The sequence below is a fragment of the Coturnix japonica genome, unplaced genomic scaffold (genome assembly GCF_054131305.1).
Source record: "Coturnix japonica strain WE unplaced genomic scaffold, WE-NBRP24 Scf062, whole genome shotgun sequence".
NCBI classification, from domain to species: domain Eukaryota; kingdom Metazoa; phylum Chordata; class Aves; order Galliformes; family Phasianidae; genus Coturnix; species Coturnix japonica.
In genome coordinates, this window is record NW_028188965.1 from 969,191 (window position 1) to 986,258 (window position 17,068).

A 17,068-nucleotide genomic window follows, 5' to 3' on the forward strand; every position below is an offset into this window, starting at 1 on the left:
AACTCAAAAGGGAGAATACTTTAATGTGAACCTATAAAAACAAATACAAGGGGGCAGATGGCAGCGGTTGGGTGTGTTTGCTGGGGACGTGTTGGTTCCTCTGCTCAATTCTTCGTGTCCTTCCTCCAGCTGCTGGTGCTGCAGGGATAGAATGGGGGCTGTGGGAGGCAGAGCTCTGCCCAGCTCATCCCCATTCCCTTCTCTTGGGTGCTGCTGGATGCTCCCTACAGGCTTTACCTGGGCAAATCACTCCTGGGTCTCCATGCTTTCCTCCTCCTCGCCTGCAGTGGGTTCTTCCTGGTTCTCCTCCTCCTCTTCTCCTTCTTTCTTCTCTGGAGGTTTCTCATAAGCTTTCTCTGAAGGCGTCACTATCACGCCATCCCACGTGGACATCTCAGAAGCCAGATCTACAGGAAGGGGGGACATTAAACACGCAACTCAGCTCTGGGACAGCACAGCCAAACCCCATTCCCAGCATGTGCCAGCAGGGGGAAGCACGACACGAGGTGAAGCCCCTACAGCTGAGCAGCTGCCTCCAGCAGCACAGAGGAAAGGCTCCCACCCCAATGTCTGCTTACTTACAGCTGGCATCGCCCTCCTGGCCCAAGATCTTCCTGTAGCCTCCATGAGAGAGGATCCGGACGAGCGTCTGTGCTGTGTAACACACCATGTCCTGCAGCACGAGGATGGAGTCACAACAGGGATGGATGGCTCTGAGTCCATTCCTCCCCCTTAAAGATAAGGTGACTCACCTGCTGCTCCAGAGTCATGACTGTGTGGACCCTGAAGTTCCCACTCTCACAAGGATCAGTGATACCAACGGATCCGGGCAGGAAGAGCCCAGCAGCCAGGATCTGAAGGCAACGCCTGCAGGATGAGACCTTTCATGTTAGGGATGGAACCATTCCCAGCACAGCAACAGCACCAGTAAGTGCACAACAAGAGGCACAAATCAGCTTGTGATGATGGGGAAGCAGTCAGGCACTGTGAGCACAGCCTGGGTCTCTGGTCTGCAAAGCTCTGAGATACCACTGTATTTCTTTGGTGTGGGAATGGGGGTTCATACAAGAGAAGCAAATGGACACAGACCTGTAGGCGATGTTGAGAGCCAGGGGCTGCCTGGTGGGGTTGTTCATCACAGCGTAATGGCCCTAAGATGGAATAAGGACAGAGGGAAGAGTGAAGCACAGGCATCCTAAATCCCCCTGCAGGGGGGGCTGTGAAGGCACTCAGGTATGGGAAACAACCTGAGCTGCTGATCGACACCAGCATTGATCGACACCAGCATTGATCGACACCAGCACTGATCGACATCAGCATTGATCGACATCAGCATTGATCGACATCAGCACTGATCGACACCAGTATTGATCGACATCAGCACTGATCGACACCAGTATTGATCGACATCAGCATTGATCCTCACCAGCAAATCCAGAATCCAGGGGGTGAGGGGCTCAAAGCCGGGGAACCGAATCCTCAGGTCCTTCAACAGCCGGATTAAAACCTTCACCCTGGAGGAGATGTTGGGAGGAGAATCCATAACACATCCTGCTTGTTCCTACAGCAGGAACAGGAGCTCGCTCTCCATCCCCCCCCCCCAACCCTCCATAAAGGTGGTTTTGGGGTCAATGAAGCTGTTGCTCCAAGCCCAAACTCACGTGGATTGAGAAGCGTTCTCTTCGAACCAGCGAGCGTGTCTGATGGCGGCCAGGGCGCTCTGCAGCACCTTGATGTCCACTGAAACAAACAGCACAAAGGCTCATTTAATAAGCAGAGCAGATGCAGGCCGGGCAGGCAGACGTGGGGCAGAACCAGCAGAGCCCTCACAGTGCAGCTCAGGGTCCAATTTACGGAGGTTGGGTGGCACCGTGGTGATGAGGATCTTCACCGTCGCATCAGCTGAGCTGATCTCAAAGCCGGTCTCGTTGGTCAGCATGGTAAGGACTGGAGAAAGAACCAAGTTCCTTATAGAGAGGCTGGAAAATGGAATCCCAATGCCTGGGGATGTGCTGAGCTCGGTGCCTGGGTTCTGTGCTACACCGAGAGCCGTGTACCTTCACTGGGGTCCTGAGCTCTAAGGCTTTCGACTACTTTGTTTCCAAGGGCTGCCACAGCTTCCACTGGGGAGGAATAGAAGTCAGAGGAGGGTTGGGAGCTGCTGCTGTCCCACACCAACCCAGGAGCTGCCAGTACTCACAGGTGGGTAAGATCTTCAGGATGACAACCAGATCGGCCACGTTGTGCCCCGTCGTCATGGTGCCTTTCTTGTAGGAGCCCACCTGGCGAACCTCCTCGATTTGCTGATGGAAAAAGCAAAAGAATGAGCAAAAAGAAGCCAGGAGCGGCTCAAAGCAAAGCGTTGTGCTGTGAGGGGTTGGCAGGGAGGATCAGTGTCTCCTTATGGAGGGTGCTGGTAGATGAACCCACTTGGACTCACCACTTCAAAAGTCCCCGGTGCTACGATGAGATTATCGATGACGTTGTTGATTTTGGTCACCAGAGAAAGAATAGAAGCCTGCAAAGGAATCACAGGTGGAAGAGAAGCATCAGTCGATCGTCCCACAGCTTCAACCCCACCAACATCCAGCTCAGGGAGCTGAGCAGAACCCCCTGCACACCACCTGTTCTGCAGCGGTCGGTGCCAAATCCTGGTTCCTTTTCAGCAAGGCCTCGCTGAACGCGCTCTCATCGGCCGCAGGTTTCACTCGAGGGAAAGCCATCTCACACTGCAACGGGATCAGGCGTCAGGACTGACACAGCACACAGATACAAGCTTCATGTCTTTCATATGCCCAGCATTGCTTTCTATTGCAGTTCCCCATCGTGCTACTCAGGTTATGGTTTCACTTCTATGTTATCCTAAAGGAGCTGCATGTCCTGCAGCACTGCAGAGTGGATCTGAACCCCCTCCCCCCCCCCAGCAGCCCCCATCAACGGGTGTTTTAGTGCCACACAATGCTTTGCTTTGCTTGCTTTGTTTGCAGCCAGCCGGAGCGTTTCGGTCTCTATGACAATAATTGACAACCCCAGGGCTTGAGAAACACGTGAGGAAACTCGTTCTGCCTGAAAGGAACCAGGAGGAGAAAGGGATTTCATTGTGGATGGAGAAGGAATCGCCCCCAGCCCTTAAGGGGGGACCCATCAATGTGGGGCTGGGACCCATCGACGTGGGGCTGGGACCCATCGACGTGGGGCTGGGACCCATCGACGTGGGGCTGGGACCCATCGACGTGGGGCTGGGACCCATCGACGTGGGGCTGGGACCCATCGACGTGGGGCTGGGACCCATCGACGTGGGGCTGGGACCCATCTCAGGGCTGTCCCTGCCGTTATTACCGGAGCTCAATGAGAAGCTCGACCCCGAGAACAAACCGAAGGAGCCCCCGCCTTGCAAAACAGCGCGATGGGGACGCGGGTTTTACTCACGACATAGAAATCAAAGGGGATGTGCGGCACAAAGGGCCGGAACCTAAAGGGGGGAAAGAGAGAGAAAAGAGCTTCATTCCCTGCTGGGCTGGGGGGGGGGGGGGGGGGGGGGGGGGGGCAAGCAAGAAAAGGGCTACGGGAATAGGAACAGGAATAGGAACGGGGATGGGGATAGGGATGGGGACGGGACCCCCCCTCTGCTCTGCACCCCGGCCCTATTTGCCCCCCCCCCCCCTCTAGGCCTGCACTGGGACCCCCCCCCTGGAGCAGAAGCGGGACTCGCCCACTGCCAGGGCCTCCCCTGGAACCAAAGCGTCCGCCACGGCCTCTGCCTCGGTCGCCCCTACAGAATAGAATAGAAAGGAGAAGGTTAACGGGTTAATGACCCCCTGTACTGCCCCTATAGCCCCAGTACCCGCCCCATAACCCCGGTACCACTCCTATAATCTCTGTACCCCCCTATAGACCCGGTACCCCCCTCTATAATCCCGGTATCCCCCCTATTGCCCTGGCACCCCCCCCCCATAGCCCCCGTACCCCCCTATAGCCCCGGTACCCTCCCTATAATCTCTGTACCTCCCCATAGCCCTGGTTCCCCCCCCATAACCCTGGTACCCCCCTATAACCCCAGTCCCCCCCCCATATCCCCGGTACCCCTCCCCATAACCCTGGTCCGCCCCCCCCATAGCTCCTATACCCCCCTATAGCCCCAGTATCTCCCCCTATTATCCCGCTACCCCCCCCATAACCCCGGTCGTCCCCCCATAGACCCGGTTCCCCCCTATAACCCCGCTCCCCCCTCCTATAGCCCCTATAACCCCGATATCCCCCTATAGACCCAGTACCCCCCCTATAACCCAGGTACCCCCCCCCCATAACCCCGGTCCGCCCCTATAGACTCTGTACCCCCCCTATAATCCCGGTATCCCCCCTATAACCCCGGTCTGCCCCTATAACCCCGGTACACCCCCCCTATATCCCCTATACCCCCCCCTATAGCCCCTATATCCCCCTATAGACCCAGTACCCCCCCTATATCCCCTATATCCCCCCCTATATCCCCCCTATAGCCCCTATATCCCCCTATAGACCCAGTACCCCCCCCATAGCCCCTATATCCCCCTATAGACCCAGTACCCCCCCCATAGCCCCTATATCCCCCCCTATAGCCCCTATATCCCCCTATATCTCCCTATATCCCCGCTCCCCCCCCCACCTCATCGTTCCGCCGCTCCGAACAATGACCGCCGCCGCCGCTCAGACCACTCCAGGCTCCGCACACTGCAGTAAGCCGCACGCCCATTGGTTGCCAACCCCCGCGAGGCTAGCCAATGGTGAGACTCCTCCGCAGGCTATTGGCTCGCACAGCCGTCAATCTACAGCGGCGGATTTTAAGTCGCCAATCAGGAATAGTTAACGGATGGGAGGAGGGACGAGTGGGTGTGTAGCTCTGCGCATGCGCTGGGCTAACGGCGGCAGATGGAGGAGTTTGTGAATGGGGCTGCGGGCAGCGCGCTGCGCATGCGCCAATGAGAGGCGGCCAATGAGATCAGCCTCATATGCAATGGAGAAGGTCCATTGACAACCAGCAGAGTGGCGCAGCGGAAGCGTGCTGGGCCCATAACCCAGAGGTCGATGGATCGAAACCATCCTCTGCTAGTTCACTTTTACCCTCATACCCCGATTGTTTTTTTGTTAATTAGCGCTTTAATTAAGCTCTTTAATTACTTCCACCTCCTCCAGCGCTGCGCTGTGTCGCTCTGACTCCGCTTCTCTCAATGCCGGCAATGGGAGAGTCACGCGTGGGGGGTCACGGGTGGGGGGGGGCCACGCTCCGTTGTAACGGGGGGGGGGGGGGACAACCACAGCGTGGGGTCCGTCTGTTCTCAACCCCACGCGTGTCCGACCCCCCTCACCCACCCTAATGGCCCCCCCACACACACACAGACACGCGTGGGGCGGGGTTATCAGCGTTCGGCCACGAAGGGGTTAATGCAGCGATGGGCGCAACCCTCCGTGTCGGCCGGGGGGGGGGGAAGGACGGGCCGGACTCGCGGGGCCGCGGCCACTCGCGGCGATGCTGGCGGCGCTGTGCGGGGCGCTGCTGCTGTGCGGGGCCCCCGGGGCCGCCCTGACGTTGGCCGTGGTGCTGCCCGAGAGGAACCTGTCGTACCCGTGGGCTTGGCCACGCGTGGGACCCGCCGTTCGTTTGGCTGCAGCCGCCGTGAACTCTCGTGGGGATCTATTGACCGGCCACGAGTTACGTTGGGTGTTCGGTAACAGCGAGGACAGACACGGGTTGTGCTCCGAGATGGCCGCACCGATCGCTGCCGTGGATTTACGGCTCGCCCACCAACCCGCTGCGTTCGTGGGACCGGGCTGCGTGTACGCGGCTGCTCCGGTCGCTCGTTTCACGAGCCATTGGGGGCTGCCGCTTGTAACGGCGGGGGCCGAAGCTCACGGCTTCGACGATAAACGGGAGCAGTTCCCGTTAACGACTCGAGTGGGGCCGAGCCACCGTAAACTGGGCGAGCTGGGAGTGCGGCTGCACCGGGCGCTACGGGTGGGCGAGGCGGGCGCTGCTCGTTTATTGGGACGAGAGAGTGGACGACCGGCCGTGCTTCTTCGCCGCCGAAGGGTTGTACGTTCAACTGCCGACCCTGAACAACATGACGGTGCTCGACGTGGTGTTCCGACACCGGGGGAATTACTCGTTTATCATCCAGGAGATCCGGCAGAAGGGACGCGGTGAGTGCGGGTTGGGGCGTGCGGGACGGGGTGGGACGGAGCGGCTGCTCGAAGGGGAGAGTTGGAACACGCAGGTGTGAGAGCGATGTGCGGGGTATGAGAGCGATGTGCGGGGCTTGAGAGCGATGTGCGGGGTTTGAGAGCGATGTGCGGGGCTTGAGAGCGATGTGCGGGGCTTGAGAGCGATGTGCGGGGCTTGAGAACGGTGTGAGGGGCTTGAGAGTGATGTGAGGGGCTTGAGAACCATGTGAGGGGCTTCAGAGCGATGTGCGGGGCTGGAGAGCGACGTGTTGGGCTTTAGAATGATGTGAGGAGCTTGAGAACGATGTGCGGGGCTGGAGAGCGATGTGCGGGGCTTCAGAACTATGTGAGGGGCTTGAGAACGATGTGCGAGGCTTGAGAGGGATGTGCGGGGCTTCAGAACGATATGACCGGCTTGAGGACGATGTGAGGGGCTTAGAGTTGGAACGTGCAGGTGTGAGAACGATGTGCGGGGTTTGAGAGCGATGTGCGGGGCTTGAGAGCGATGTGCGGGGCTTGAGAACGATGTGAGGGGCTTGAGAGCGACGTGTTGAGCTTGAGAACGATGTGCGGGGCTGGAGAGTGATGTGTTGGGCTTGAGAACGATGTGCGGGGCTTCAGAGCGATGTGCGGGGCTTGAGAGCGATGTGCGGGGCTTGAGAGCGATGTGCGGGGCTGGAGAGCGACGTGCGGGGCTTGAGAGCAATGTGAGGGGCTTTAGAATGATGTGAGGAGCTTGAGAGCGATGTGAGGGGTTTGAGAACGATGTGCGGGGCTTGAGAGCGATGTGAGGGGCTTGAGAGCGATGTGAGGGGCTTCAGAACTATGTGAGGGGCTTGGGAACGATGTGCGAGGCTTGAGAGGGATGTGCGGGGCTTCAGAACGATATGACCGGCTTGAGGACGACGTGCGGGGCTTGAGAGCGACGTGCGGGGCTTGAGAGCGATGTGCGGGGCTGGAGAGTGATGTGAGGGGCTTGAGAACGATGTGAGTGGCTTGAGAGCAATGTGAGGGGCTTGAGAGCGATGTGCGGGGCTGGAGAGTGATTTGCGGAGCTTGAGAACGATGTGCGGGGTTTGAGAACGATGTGCGGGGCTTGAGAACGATGTGCGGGGCTTGAGAGCGATGTGAGGGGTTTGAGTGCGATGTGCTGGGCTTGAGAGCGATGTGAGGGGCTTTAGAATGATGTGAGGAGCTTGAGAGCGATGTGCGGGGTTTGAGAGCGATGTGCGGGGCTTGAGAGAGATGTGCGGGGCTTCAGAACGATATGACCGGCTTGAGGACGATGTGCGGGGCTTGAGAGCGATGTGCGGGGTTTAATGCGGTGCCGTCCGAGTGCCCCCTCCGCTCCTCGGCGGACACGACGTTGCGGTGCTGCCCGGGGGGACCCGGGGGGGGGGGGCACCGTCGGGGTTGCGGGGCACAGATCGCGGGCGTCGATCCGGGAGGAGGAAACGGAGTCGGGAAAACAGGAAACGTCGGGCCGGGCCCGGGGGGGTGGGATGGGGGGGGGGGGCAGCGGGCAGCGACCCCTCAGTGTCCCCCCTCCGAGGTGTAGCGTATGGTGGTGGGGGGCACGGCGCGGTTGTAACGGGGGTTGTGAGGTTCCGTCGTTCCCGGTAACGTGGGGGGGTTTGGGGCTGTCACCGCCCCCCATTGGGCTCCCAGCCCCGGGGGGGGCCGTGCCGTGACCCCCCGCCCCGCAGTGGTGTATGTGTGCTGCGCTCCGGACACGCTGCGGGAGCTGATGCTGCAGGCGTGGAGAGAGGGGCTGACACGAGGAGAATTCGCCTTCTTTTACATCGACATCTTCGGGGCCAGCCTGCAGGGGGGGGGCGGCTTCCCCGACCCCCAGCAGCCCTGGAAGCGAGGGGACCGCCACGACGACAGCGCCAGGGAGGCCTTCCAGGTGGGAGCCCCCCCCTCAAATCACTGCACACCCCTATGGGTAAACCCTCACCCCCCCAGTGCTGCCCCCCACCCCCTGCTCAATGCTGGCAGCTCAGTTGGAGGAAGGAAGCCACATTCATTTCCCCATGTCCCGGCTCCAGCGCTGCCTGCCGGCTATTAATAGGGGCGGCACAAAGCCAGCCCTACCCGGGGCTTGGGGACCCCTCTGCCAGCCCACCCCCCAACTGTGTGTCCACCCCCCCAGGCTGTCACCATTATCACATACAAAGAGCCCGAGAACCCCGAGTACCGACCGTTCGTGGAGAGGCTGAAGGAGGAGGCGCTGACCCACTTCAACTTCACTATGAGGGATGGATTGGTGCGGAGTGGGGACAGGGGGATGGGGAGGGGGCACGGGGTGGGGATGGGGGCGTTGGGGTGGGGGGACATGGGGTGGGGATGTTGGGATGAGGGGATGTGGGATGGAGATGGAGACGTTGGGGTGAGGGACACTGGTGACATGGGGACATTGGGGTGAGGGACATGGGATGGGGATGGGGACATTGGGATGTGGGGACATGGGATAGAGATGGGGACATTGGGGTGAGGGACATGGGATTGGGATGGGGACACTGAGGACATGGGATTGACATGGGGACATTGGGATTTTGGGACATGGGATATAGATGGGGACATTGGGATGATGGACACTGATGTCAAGGGATGGAGCTGAAGACATTGGGGTGAGGGACATGGGACTGGGATGAGGACATTGAGGACATGGGATAGAGATGGGAACATTGGGGTGTGGGGACATGGGATGGAGATGGAGACATTGGGATGAGGGACACTGGTGACATGGGGACATTGGGGTGAGGGACATGGGATGGGGACACTGAGGACATGGGATTGACATGGGGACATTGGGATTTTGGGACATGGGATGGAGATGGGGACATTGGGGTGAGGGACATGGGATGGGGACACTGAGGACATGGGATAGAGATGGGGACATTGGGATGATGGACACTGATGACAAGGGATGGAGCTGAAGACATTGGGGTGAGGGACATGGGATTGGGATGAGGACACTGAGGACATGGGATTGACATGGGGACATTGGGATGAGGGGACTTGGGATGGAGCTGGGGACATTGAGGACATGGGATGGAGCTGGGGGTGCTGGTCCAGGGGATGCAGGATGGATCCAGGCTGCTGGGGCCGCTGATCCCACCCCTGTCTGTGCCCTCAGATGAATTTCATCGCGGCCGCCTTCCATGATGGGGTGCTGCTCTACGCTCACGCCGTCAATGAGACGCTGCAGCACGGCGGCTCCATCACCAACGCCTCCGCCATCACCCAGCAGATGTGGAACCGCACCTTCTATGGTGGGTGTCCACCCCATCCCCATCCCATCCCATCCCATCCCCATCCCATTCCATTCCATCCCATCTCCATCCCATCCTATCCCCATCCCCTTCCCCATCCCCTTCCCCATCCCCTCCTCCATCTTCTTCCCCATCCCCATCCCACCCCCTTCCCACTCCCATCCCATCCCCATTCCCTCCTCATCCCATCCCATCCCATCCCATCCCATCCCATCCCATCCCATCCCATCCCATCCCATCCCATCCCATCCCATCCCATCCCATCTCATCCCATCCCATCCCATCCCATCCCCATCCCCATCCCCATCCCATCCCATCCCCATCCCTGTTCCATCCCACCCCATCCCACCCCATCCCACCCCATCCCATCCCATCCCATCCCATCCCATCCCATCCCATCCCATCTCATCCCATCCCATCTCATCCCATCCCATCCCATCCCATCCCCATCCCCATCCCACAAGACTGACTGCCACCCCACCACCCCACTCCCAAGTGGCTGTTTTGGGGTCAGACTCAGCAGGACAATGCTGTGCACCCCCTATGGGACACACAAACCCACTGTCCCCATTCTGGGCTCCCTGTGCCCTACCCCGAGCCCCTCATTCATCCCCAGGTGTCACCGGGTTCCTGAGGATCGATGAGAATGGGGACAGGGAGAGCGACTACTCCCTATGGGACATGGACCCCACGAGCGGGGACTTCCAGGTGGGAGCTACACTGGGATAGGGTAACCCCACAGCCCCACAGGGATGTCCTGATCCCCCCCATATTCTCCCCTTCCATCCCACCCAGATCGTGGCCAACTACAACGGCACCACCAAGGAGCTCCATATGGTGCCAGGACGTGACATCCATTGGCCAGGGAACGTCGTCCCCTCCGATGTCCCCCCATGTGGTTTCGACCACAATGACCCACAGTGCCGGAAGGGTGAGAGGTGGATGGGAGGGGGTACGACCCCCAGGGGGGTCCCACAGCCCCTCACCACCCCCATCTCACCCTACAGCCAACCTGAGCACATTGGAGGTGCTGTCTCTGGCGCTCAGCCTCGTCCTGCTGGCCATCACCATCGTCTCCTTCTTCATCTACAGGTGGGATGTGGGGAGGGGGGTGGTTGGGGAGGGGGGAAGGTGGGAGTGGGGGGGTCCGTGGGGGTCTCAGGCTGTGGTTGGGTGCAGGAAGCTGCAGCTGGAGAAGGAGCTGGCGGCCGAGCTGTGGCGCGTGCGCTGGGAGGACCTGCAGATGAGCAGCATGGAGAAGCACCTGCGCAGCGCAGGCAGCAAACTCACCCTGTCCCTGGTGGGTGTCTGCTGCGTCCCCATGGGGTGGGATGGGGTGGGATCAGGATGGGGTGGGGATCAGCTCATCCCACATCATCCCCCCACAACACAGAGAGGCTCCAACTACGGCTCGCTGATGACGGCAGAGGGGCAGTTCCAGGTCTACGCCAAGACGGCGTATTATAAGGTATGGGGATATGGGAATGGGGCTGGAGACCCCCACCCCAGTGAGCACCCACCGCCCCACTTGTCCCCAGGGCAACCTGGTGGCCATCAAGCACCTCAACCGCAAGCGGATCGAGCTGACGCGCAAGGTCCTGTTTGAGCTGAAGCATGTAGGTGGGGCTGGGGGAGGGCTGGGGGGTCCTTGCAGTGGGGCAGAGCCCCACACCTCGCTGCCCCTCAGATGAGAGACGTCCAAAACGAGCACCTGACTCGTTTCATCGGCGCCTGCACCGACCCCCCAAACATCTGCATCCTGACTGAGTACTGCCCACGTGGGAGCCTGCAGGTACCGGGGGGTCCCTACACCCGGGGGGGACCCATTGAGCCCAGCCCTGCACCCCACATTGGGTTCAATAGGCCCATTGCCCCATGGTGCTGCATGGGATGGGGGGACAGCGCTGTGCCCTCCCTGCATCCCCAGGACATCCTGGAGAATGAAAGCATCACTTTGGACTGGATGTTCCGCTACTCCCTCACTCTTGACATCGTTAAGGTAACGAGCCAGCGGGAACCCCATCCCAATTGAACCCCAATTGGAAATGGGATGGGTTGGAGGGGGGGACGACAGCATCCAACCCTCCCTCCTCACCCTACCAGGGGATGCAGTTCCTTCACAACGGCGTCTTCATGTCCCACGGCAACCTCAAGTCCTCCAACTGCGTGGTGGACAGTCGCTTCGTGCTGAAGATCACCGACTATGGGCTGGAGAGCTTCCGCGTGGCCCCCGATGGCGACGACACCCATTCACTCTTTGCCAGTGAGCCCCGTCCCGCTGAGCCCCACGCTCCATCCCCGACGTCCCTGCCTGGCTGACCCCGTCCTGGTGCTGCAGAGAAGCTGTGGACGGCACCGGAGTTGCTGCGTATGGAGGTACCGCCGGCCCGCGGTACGCAGAAGGGAGACGTGTACAGCTTTGGGATCATCCTGCAAGAGATCGCGCTGCGCAACGGAGTCTTCTACGTGGAGGGGATGGATCTGAGCCCCAAAGGTGACAGGGAGGTGGGGATGTGGCTGGGGGTGTGTTGGGTGGGGGGGTGTCAACCAGTGGTGGGTTCCTGGATGGGCTGTTGGGTTCCTGGATGGGCTGTTGGGTTCTTGGATGGGCTGTTGGGTTCTTAAACCTATTGTTGGGTTCTTGGAACTGTTGTTGGGTTCCTGGATGGGCTGTTGGGTTCTTGGAAGGGGTTTGGGGTTCCTGGATGGGCTCTTGGGTTCTTGGAAGGGCTGTTTGGTTCTTAAACCTATTGTTGGGTTCTTGGAACTGTTGTTGGGTTCCTGGATGGGCTGTTGGGTTCTTAAACCTATTATTGGGTTCCTGGGTGGGCTTTGGGGTTCTTGGATGGACTCTTGTGTTCTTGGACAGGGTGTTGGGTTCTAGGAAGGGCTGTTGGGTTCTTAAACATGTTGTTGGGTTCTTGGAGCTGTTGTTGGGTTCTTGGATGAGCTCTGGGGTTCTTGGAAGGGCTTTGGGGTTCTTGAAAGGGCTGTTGGGTTCTTGAACCCATTGTTGGGTTCTTGGATGGGCTGTTGGGTTCTTGGAAGGGATTTTGGGTTCTTGAAAGGGCTGTTGGGTTCTTAAACCCATTATTGGGTTCTTGAATGAGCTTTGGGGTTCTTGGATGGGCTGTTGGGTTCTTGGAAGGGCTGTTGGGTTCTTAAACCTACTGTTGAGTTCTTGGATGCACTGTTGGGTTCATGAATCTGCTGTTTGAGTTTATTGTTGGAGCTACTGTTGGGTTCTTGGACTTGTTGGATTTTTGGACCTGCTGATGGGTTCTCCTCCCTGCAGAGATCATCGAGAGGGTGAAGAGCGGGGAGCGCCCCAGCTTCCGCCCCTCGGCCAACGTGGGGTGCCACATGGAGGAGCTGGGCCAGCTGATGCAGCACTGCTGGGCCGAGGACGTCCTGGAGCGCCCCGACTTCAACCAGATCAAAGTCCAGCTCCGCAAGTTCAACAGGTGCCTCCACCTCCCACCACCCCCACAGGAGGAGCCCCCCAAAGGTCCCCCCCACCCCATGCCACCACTGACCCCTCTGTTGCAGGGAGAGCAGCAGCAACATCCTGGACAACCTGTTGTCACGCATGGAGCAGTACGCCAACAACCTGGAGGAGCTGGTGGAGGAGCGCACCCAGGCCTACCTGGAGGAGAAGCGCAAGGCTGAGGCTCTGCTCTACCAGATCCTCCCCCAGTGAGCACCCCACAAAGCCAGCATCCCCCCAGCCTTCCTCATGCTGGGTTCCCTATGGGATTCCCTACGTGGCTGTGGGGCTGGAAGACCCAGGAATGGTGTGGGGTGATCAGAGGGACTTGGAATCCCAAGGATCCCCTTATATGTTGGGGTTCCCTATGGCATTCTCTACATGGCTGTGGGGCTGGGAGATCCAGGGATGGTGTGGGGTGATCAGAGGGACTTGGAATCCCAAGGATCCCCTTATAGGTTGGGGTTCCCTACAGGATTCTCCGCGTGGCTGTGGGGCTGGGAGACCCAGGGAACCCCATGATGGTGTGGGGTGATCAGAGGGACTGGGAATCCCAAGGATCCCCTTATAGGTTGGGGTTCCCTACAGGATTCTCCGCGTGGCTGTGGGGCTGGGAGACCCAGGCATGGTGTGGGGTGATCAGAGGGACTCAGAATCCCAAGGGTCCCCCTATAGGTTGGGGTGCCCAAATGGTGCCCAACCCAATGATGGGTCTTCCATCAATGGAGACCTCCACCAAAGGAGGGTCACGGCACAATGTGGGGTTGGGGGCACCAAGAGGGGCCGCGTCCCCATCTCACCCACCCCGCCATGTCTGCAGCTCGGTGGCGGAGCAGCTGAAGAGGGGGGAGACGGTGCAGGCGGAGGCGTTTGACAGCGTCACCATCTACTTCAGCGACATCGTGGGCTTCACGGCGCTGTCGGCCGAGAGTACCCCAATGCAGGTGGTGACGTTGCTCAACGACCTCTACACCTGCTTCGACGCCATCATCGACAACTTCGACGTCTACAAGGTAGGTCGATAAAGAGCTCTATGTGCATCCCTCCCTCCCCACCACCCCCTTTTCACACCTAGTCCCCCCTCCCCAAAAGGTGGAGACCATTGGGGATGCCTACATGGTGGTGTCGGGGTTGCCGGTGCGCAATGGGAAGCTGCATGCACGGGAGGTGGCTCGCATGGCGTTGGCGTTGTTGGACGCCGTCCGCTCCTTCCGCATCCGCCATCGCCCGCAGCAGCAGCTCCGGCTGCGTATCGGCATCCACACGGGTCAGCAGGGGGGGACTGGTGTCCATAAGGGGGTTTTGGGGTGGGGATGGGGAGATAGGGATGGGGATGTTGGAATGGGGACATTGGGATGGAGATGGGGATGTTGGGATGGAGATGGGGATGTTGGGATGGAGATGGGGATGTTGGGATGGAAATGGGGACATTGGGATGGAGATGGGGATGTTGGGATGGGGATGGGGACGTTGGGATGGAGATGGGGACATTGGGATGGAGATGGGGATGTTGGGATGGAGATGCGGACATGGGGATGGGGATGGGGACACAGGGATGGAGATGGGGACACGGGGATGGAGATGGGGATGTTGGGATGGAGATGGGGACGTTGGGATGGAGATGGGGACATTGGGATGGAGATGGGGACATTGGGATGGAAATGGGGACATTGGGATGGAGATGGGGATGTTGGGATGGAGATGCGGACATGGGGATGGGGATGGGGACACAGGGATGGAGATGGGGACATTGGGATGGAGATGGGGACATGGGGATGGGGATGTTGGGGTGGGGATGAAGATGTTGGAATGGAGATTGGGGTGGGGATGTTGGAGTGGGGATGGGGACATTGAGATGGAGATTGGGGACACTGGGATGGAGATGAGGACGTTGGGATGGGGATATTGGAGTGGGGATGGGCATGTCAGGATGGAGATGGGGACGTTGGGATGGAGATGGGGACGTTGGGATGGAGATGGGGATGTTGGGGTGGGGATGGGGACATTGGGATGGGGAAGTGGCATCCATAGGGGACATTGGGATGGGAACACTGGAGTGGGGACGTGTCATCCATAGAGGATGTTGGGTTGGGGATGTGGCACCCATGTGGGTGATTGGGGTTGGGATGGAGACATGGCAGCCAAATGGGTCAGAGAAGGACGGGGACATGGCATCCATATGGGGTTAGGGGGGCTAAGGACAGAGATATGGAAATAAGGATCGGTGGGGTGGGGGCTGGGGGCTCACTGGGGCCATGCAGGGCCCGTCTGTGCTGGTGTGGTGGGTCTGAAGATGCCCCGGTACTGCCTCTTTGGGGACACTGTGAACACAGCCTCACGCATGGAGTCCAATGGTGAAGGTGAGGATGTGTGGGGCCAGATGGGGGTCAGGGGGCACCCATGGGTGCTGATGGGGCCGTCCCCATCCAGCCCTGAAGATCCACATCTCGGCGGTGACCAAAGAAGTGCTGGAGGAGTTTGGATGCTTCGAGTTGGAGCTGCGGGGTGACGTGGAGATGAAGGTGAGCAGCATCAGCCCCAACCCACCCCAATGGGGTCCCAATGGGTACACTCTGTACCCCAACCCTAATAGGGTAAACCCTACACCTCAATCCTAATGGGGCAATGGGAACCCCTGGGACCTAATCCCAATGGGGCAATGGGAACATCTAGGCACTGATCCCAATAGGGCAATGGGAACCCCTGGGTCCTGATCCCAATGGGGCAATGGGAACCTCTGGGCCCCAGTCCCAATGGGGCAATGGGAACCTATAGGCACTGATCCCAATGGACTAATGGGAATCTCTGGGCTCCAGTCCCAACAGGGCAATGGGAAACCCCAGGCCCCAATCCCAATGGGGCAATGGGAATCTCTGGGCCCCGATCCCAATGGAGCAATGGGAATCCCCAGGCTCCGATCCCAATGGGGCAATGGGAACCTATAGGCACTGATCCCAATGGACTAATGGGAACCCCTGGGCCCTGATCCCAATGGGGCAATGGGAACCCATCCTCATTGCCCCAGTCCCAATGGGCTATGGGCGCTCCCAATGGGAACCCACTGTGCTCTCATCCCAATGGGGTTCCCCTCTAACCCCCTCCCCCCCTTGCACCCTGATCCCAATGGGACACAGGCACCCCCTACACTCTGCCCAAAGCCCCCTCAAAGTCCCCCAGCCCCATTGGGGTAACAGAGCTCATTGTACCCCCCCCCCACACACACAGGGTAAGGGCAAGGTGCGGACCTATTGGCTGCTGGGGGAGCGAGGGAGCAGCACAAGGGGCTGAGCCCCCCCACCCCACCCAGAGACCCCCCCGAGTGGAGCCATACGGGGGACGAACCCCACGGCTCCGGGTGGGAGGGGGGGGGGGGAAGGGCCCCCGTGTCCCGGTTCGGGTCGGTATCGGTGCCCCCCCCCCCCCCCCAACCCCACCCAGGACGGCGATACCGGAGCGATGGGTTTTTGTAATAAAGCTGCGTGTAATAAAGCGTGTCTGTATCTCTTCCCCCCCCCCCCCACCATTGCCCCCCCCCCCCCCCCCAAATGCCACGACCCCATTGAACCATAGGGTGCCACCCCCCTCCCCAAATCCCGGTCGTGGAGATAGAGAAGAGAGAATAAGGGGGAGGGGGGGGGCATGAGGGGGGGGGCTTCCACATGGGGAGCCCTATAGGGGGGTCCTGCTGACGGGTTGGGGGGTAATTGGGGGGTATGAGTGGGGGGCTTCCACATGGGGAGCCCTATAGGGGGGTCCTGCGGACGGGTTGGGGGGTAATTGGGGGGTATGAGGTGGGGGTTGGGGGTCTTCCACATGGGGATCTATAGGGGGGTTCTGTGGACGGGTCGGGGGGTAATTGGGGGCTAATTGGGGGGTATGAGGTGGGGGTTGGGGGGGGCTCCACATGGGGATCTATAGGGGGGTCCTGCGGACGGGTTGGGGGGTAAATGGGGGTCCTAACCACAGAGATGGGTCGGAGGGACTCGGCTGTGCCCATGGCAGGTGTTTGGGGTCCCGGTACATCCGTGCCCATGGTGGGGGGGGCTTCGTGGTGCCCCCCCCCCCATCCCCGTCAGGTCCCCCGCAGGGGGCGTGGCTTCCCCGC

The 17,068-nt window shown here is 59.9% G+C and overlaps 2 protein-coding genes and 1 non-coding gene across 7 annotated transcripts; 2 read left to right on the forward strand and 1 right to left on the reverse strand.

Moving 5' to 3' along the window:
- Positions 1–3: 3 nt before the first annotated feature.
- ILF2 (interleukin enhancer binding factor 2) lies at positions 4–4,705 on the reverse strand. Of its 5 annotated transcripts, none has more exons than XM_085533637.1 (15): positions 4,646–4,705; positions 3,730–3,772; positions 3,430–3,471; positions 2,625–2,729; positions 2,441–2,518; positions 2,201–2,303; positions 2,058–2,123; positions 1,831–1,947; positions 1,662–1,740; positions 1,427–1,514; positions 1,090–1,151; positions 753–867; positions 583–673; positions 238–407; positions 4–158 (listed from the first exon to the last, which is right to left on the reverse strand). In XM_085533637.1, exons 1-14 carry the CDS (start codon positions 4,648–4,650, stop codon positions 247–249), a joined length of 1,155 nt encoding a protein of 384 aa, XP_085389763.1. In that variant the 5' UTR covers positions 4,651–4,705; the 3' UTR covers positions 4–158; positions 238–246. The 5 variants fall into 5 exon arrangements, with proteins under 5 accessions (XP_085389763.1, XP_085389762.1, XP_085389761.1 ...); XM_085533636.1 differs by having other exon boundaries at positions 4–138; positions 3,430–3,472; positions 3,713–3,772; XM_085533635.1 differs by having other exon boundaries at positions 3,430–3,472; positions 3,713–3,772.
- Positions 4,706–5,016: 311 nt separating this feature from the next.
- TRNAM-CAU (transfer RNA methionine (anticodon CAU)) lies at positions 5,017–5,088 on the forward strand. Its single transcript has one exon. It is a non-coding gene; the product is annotated as a tRNA-Met (tRNA).
- Positions 5,089–5,461: 373 nt separating this feature from the next.
- On the forward strand, positions 5,462–16,452 carry NPR1 (natriuretic peptide receptor 1). The gene is given in 22 exon segments (XM_085533632.1): positions 5,462–5,983; positions 5,985–6,177; positions 7,905–8,107; positions 8,354–8,467; positions 9,341–9,476; positions 10,093–10,184; positions 10,272–10,407; positions 10,484–10,568; positions 10,656–10,776; positions 10,870–10,944; positions 11,015–11,092; positions 11,164–11,268; positions 11,404–11,475; positions 11,580–11,739; positions 11,815–11,970; positions 12,772–12,940; positions 13,026–13,172; positions 13,784–13,976; positions 14,056–14,230; positions 15,225–15,323; positions 15,394–15,485; positions 16,189–16,452. Coding segments are annotated over 22 exon segments (3,141 nt in total). The 5' UTR covers positions 5,462–5,506; the 3' UTR covers positions 16,252–16,452.
- The last annotated feature ends 616 nt before the right edge of the window (positions 16,453–17,068 follow it).

Coding starts and splice junctions, on each gene's coding strand:
- ILF2 (XM_085533636.1), bottom strand. Junction 2,730..3,429: donor TCCCCTTTGATTTCTATGTC/GTGAGTAAAACC, acceptor ATCCCGTTGCAG/TGTGAGATGGCTTTCCCTCG. Junction 2,519..2,624: donor CACCGACCGCTGCAGAACAG/GTGGTGTGCAGG, acceptor ATTCCTTTGCAG/GCTTCTATTCTTTCTCTGGT.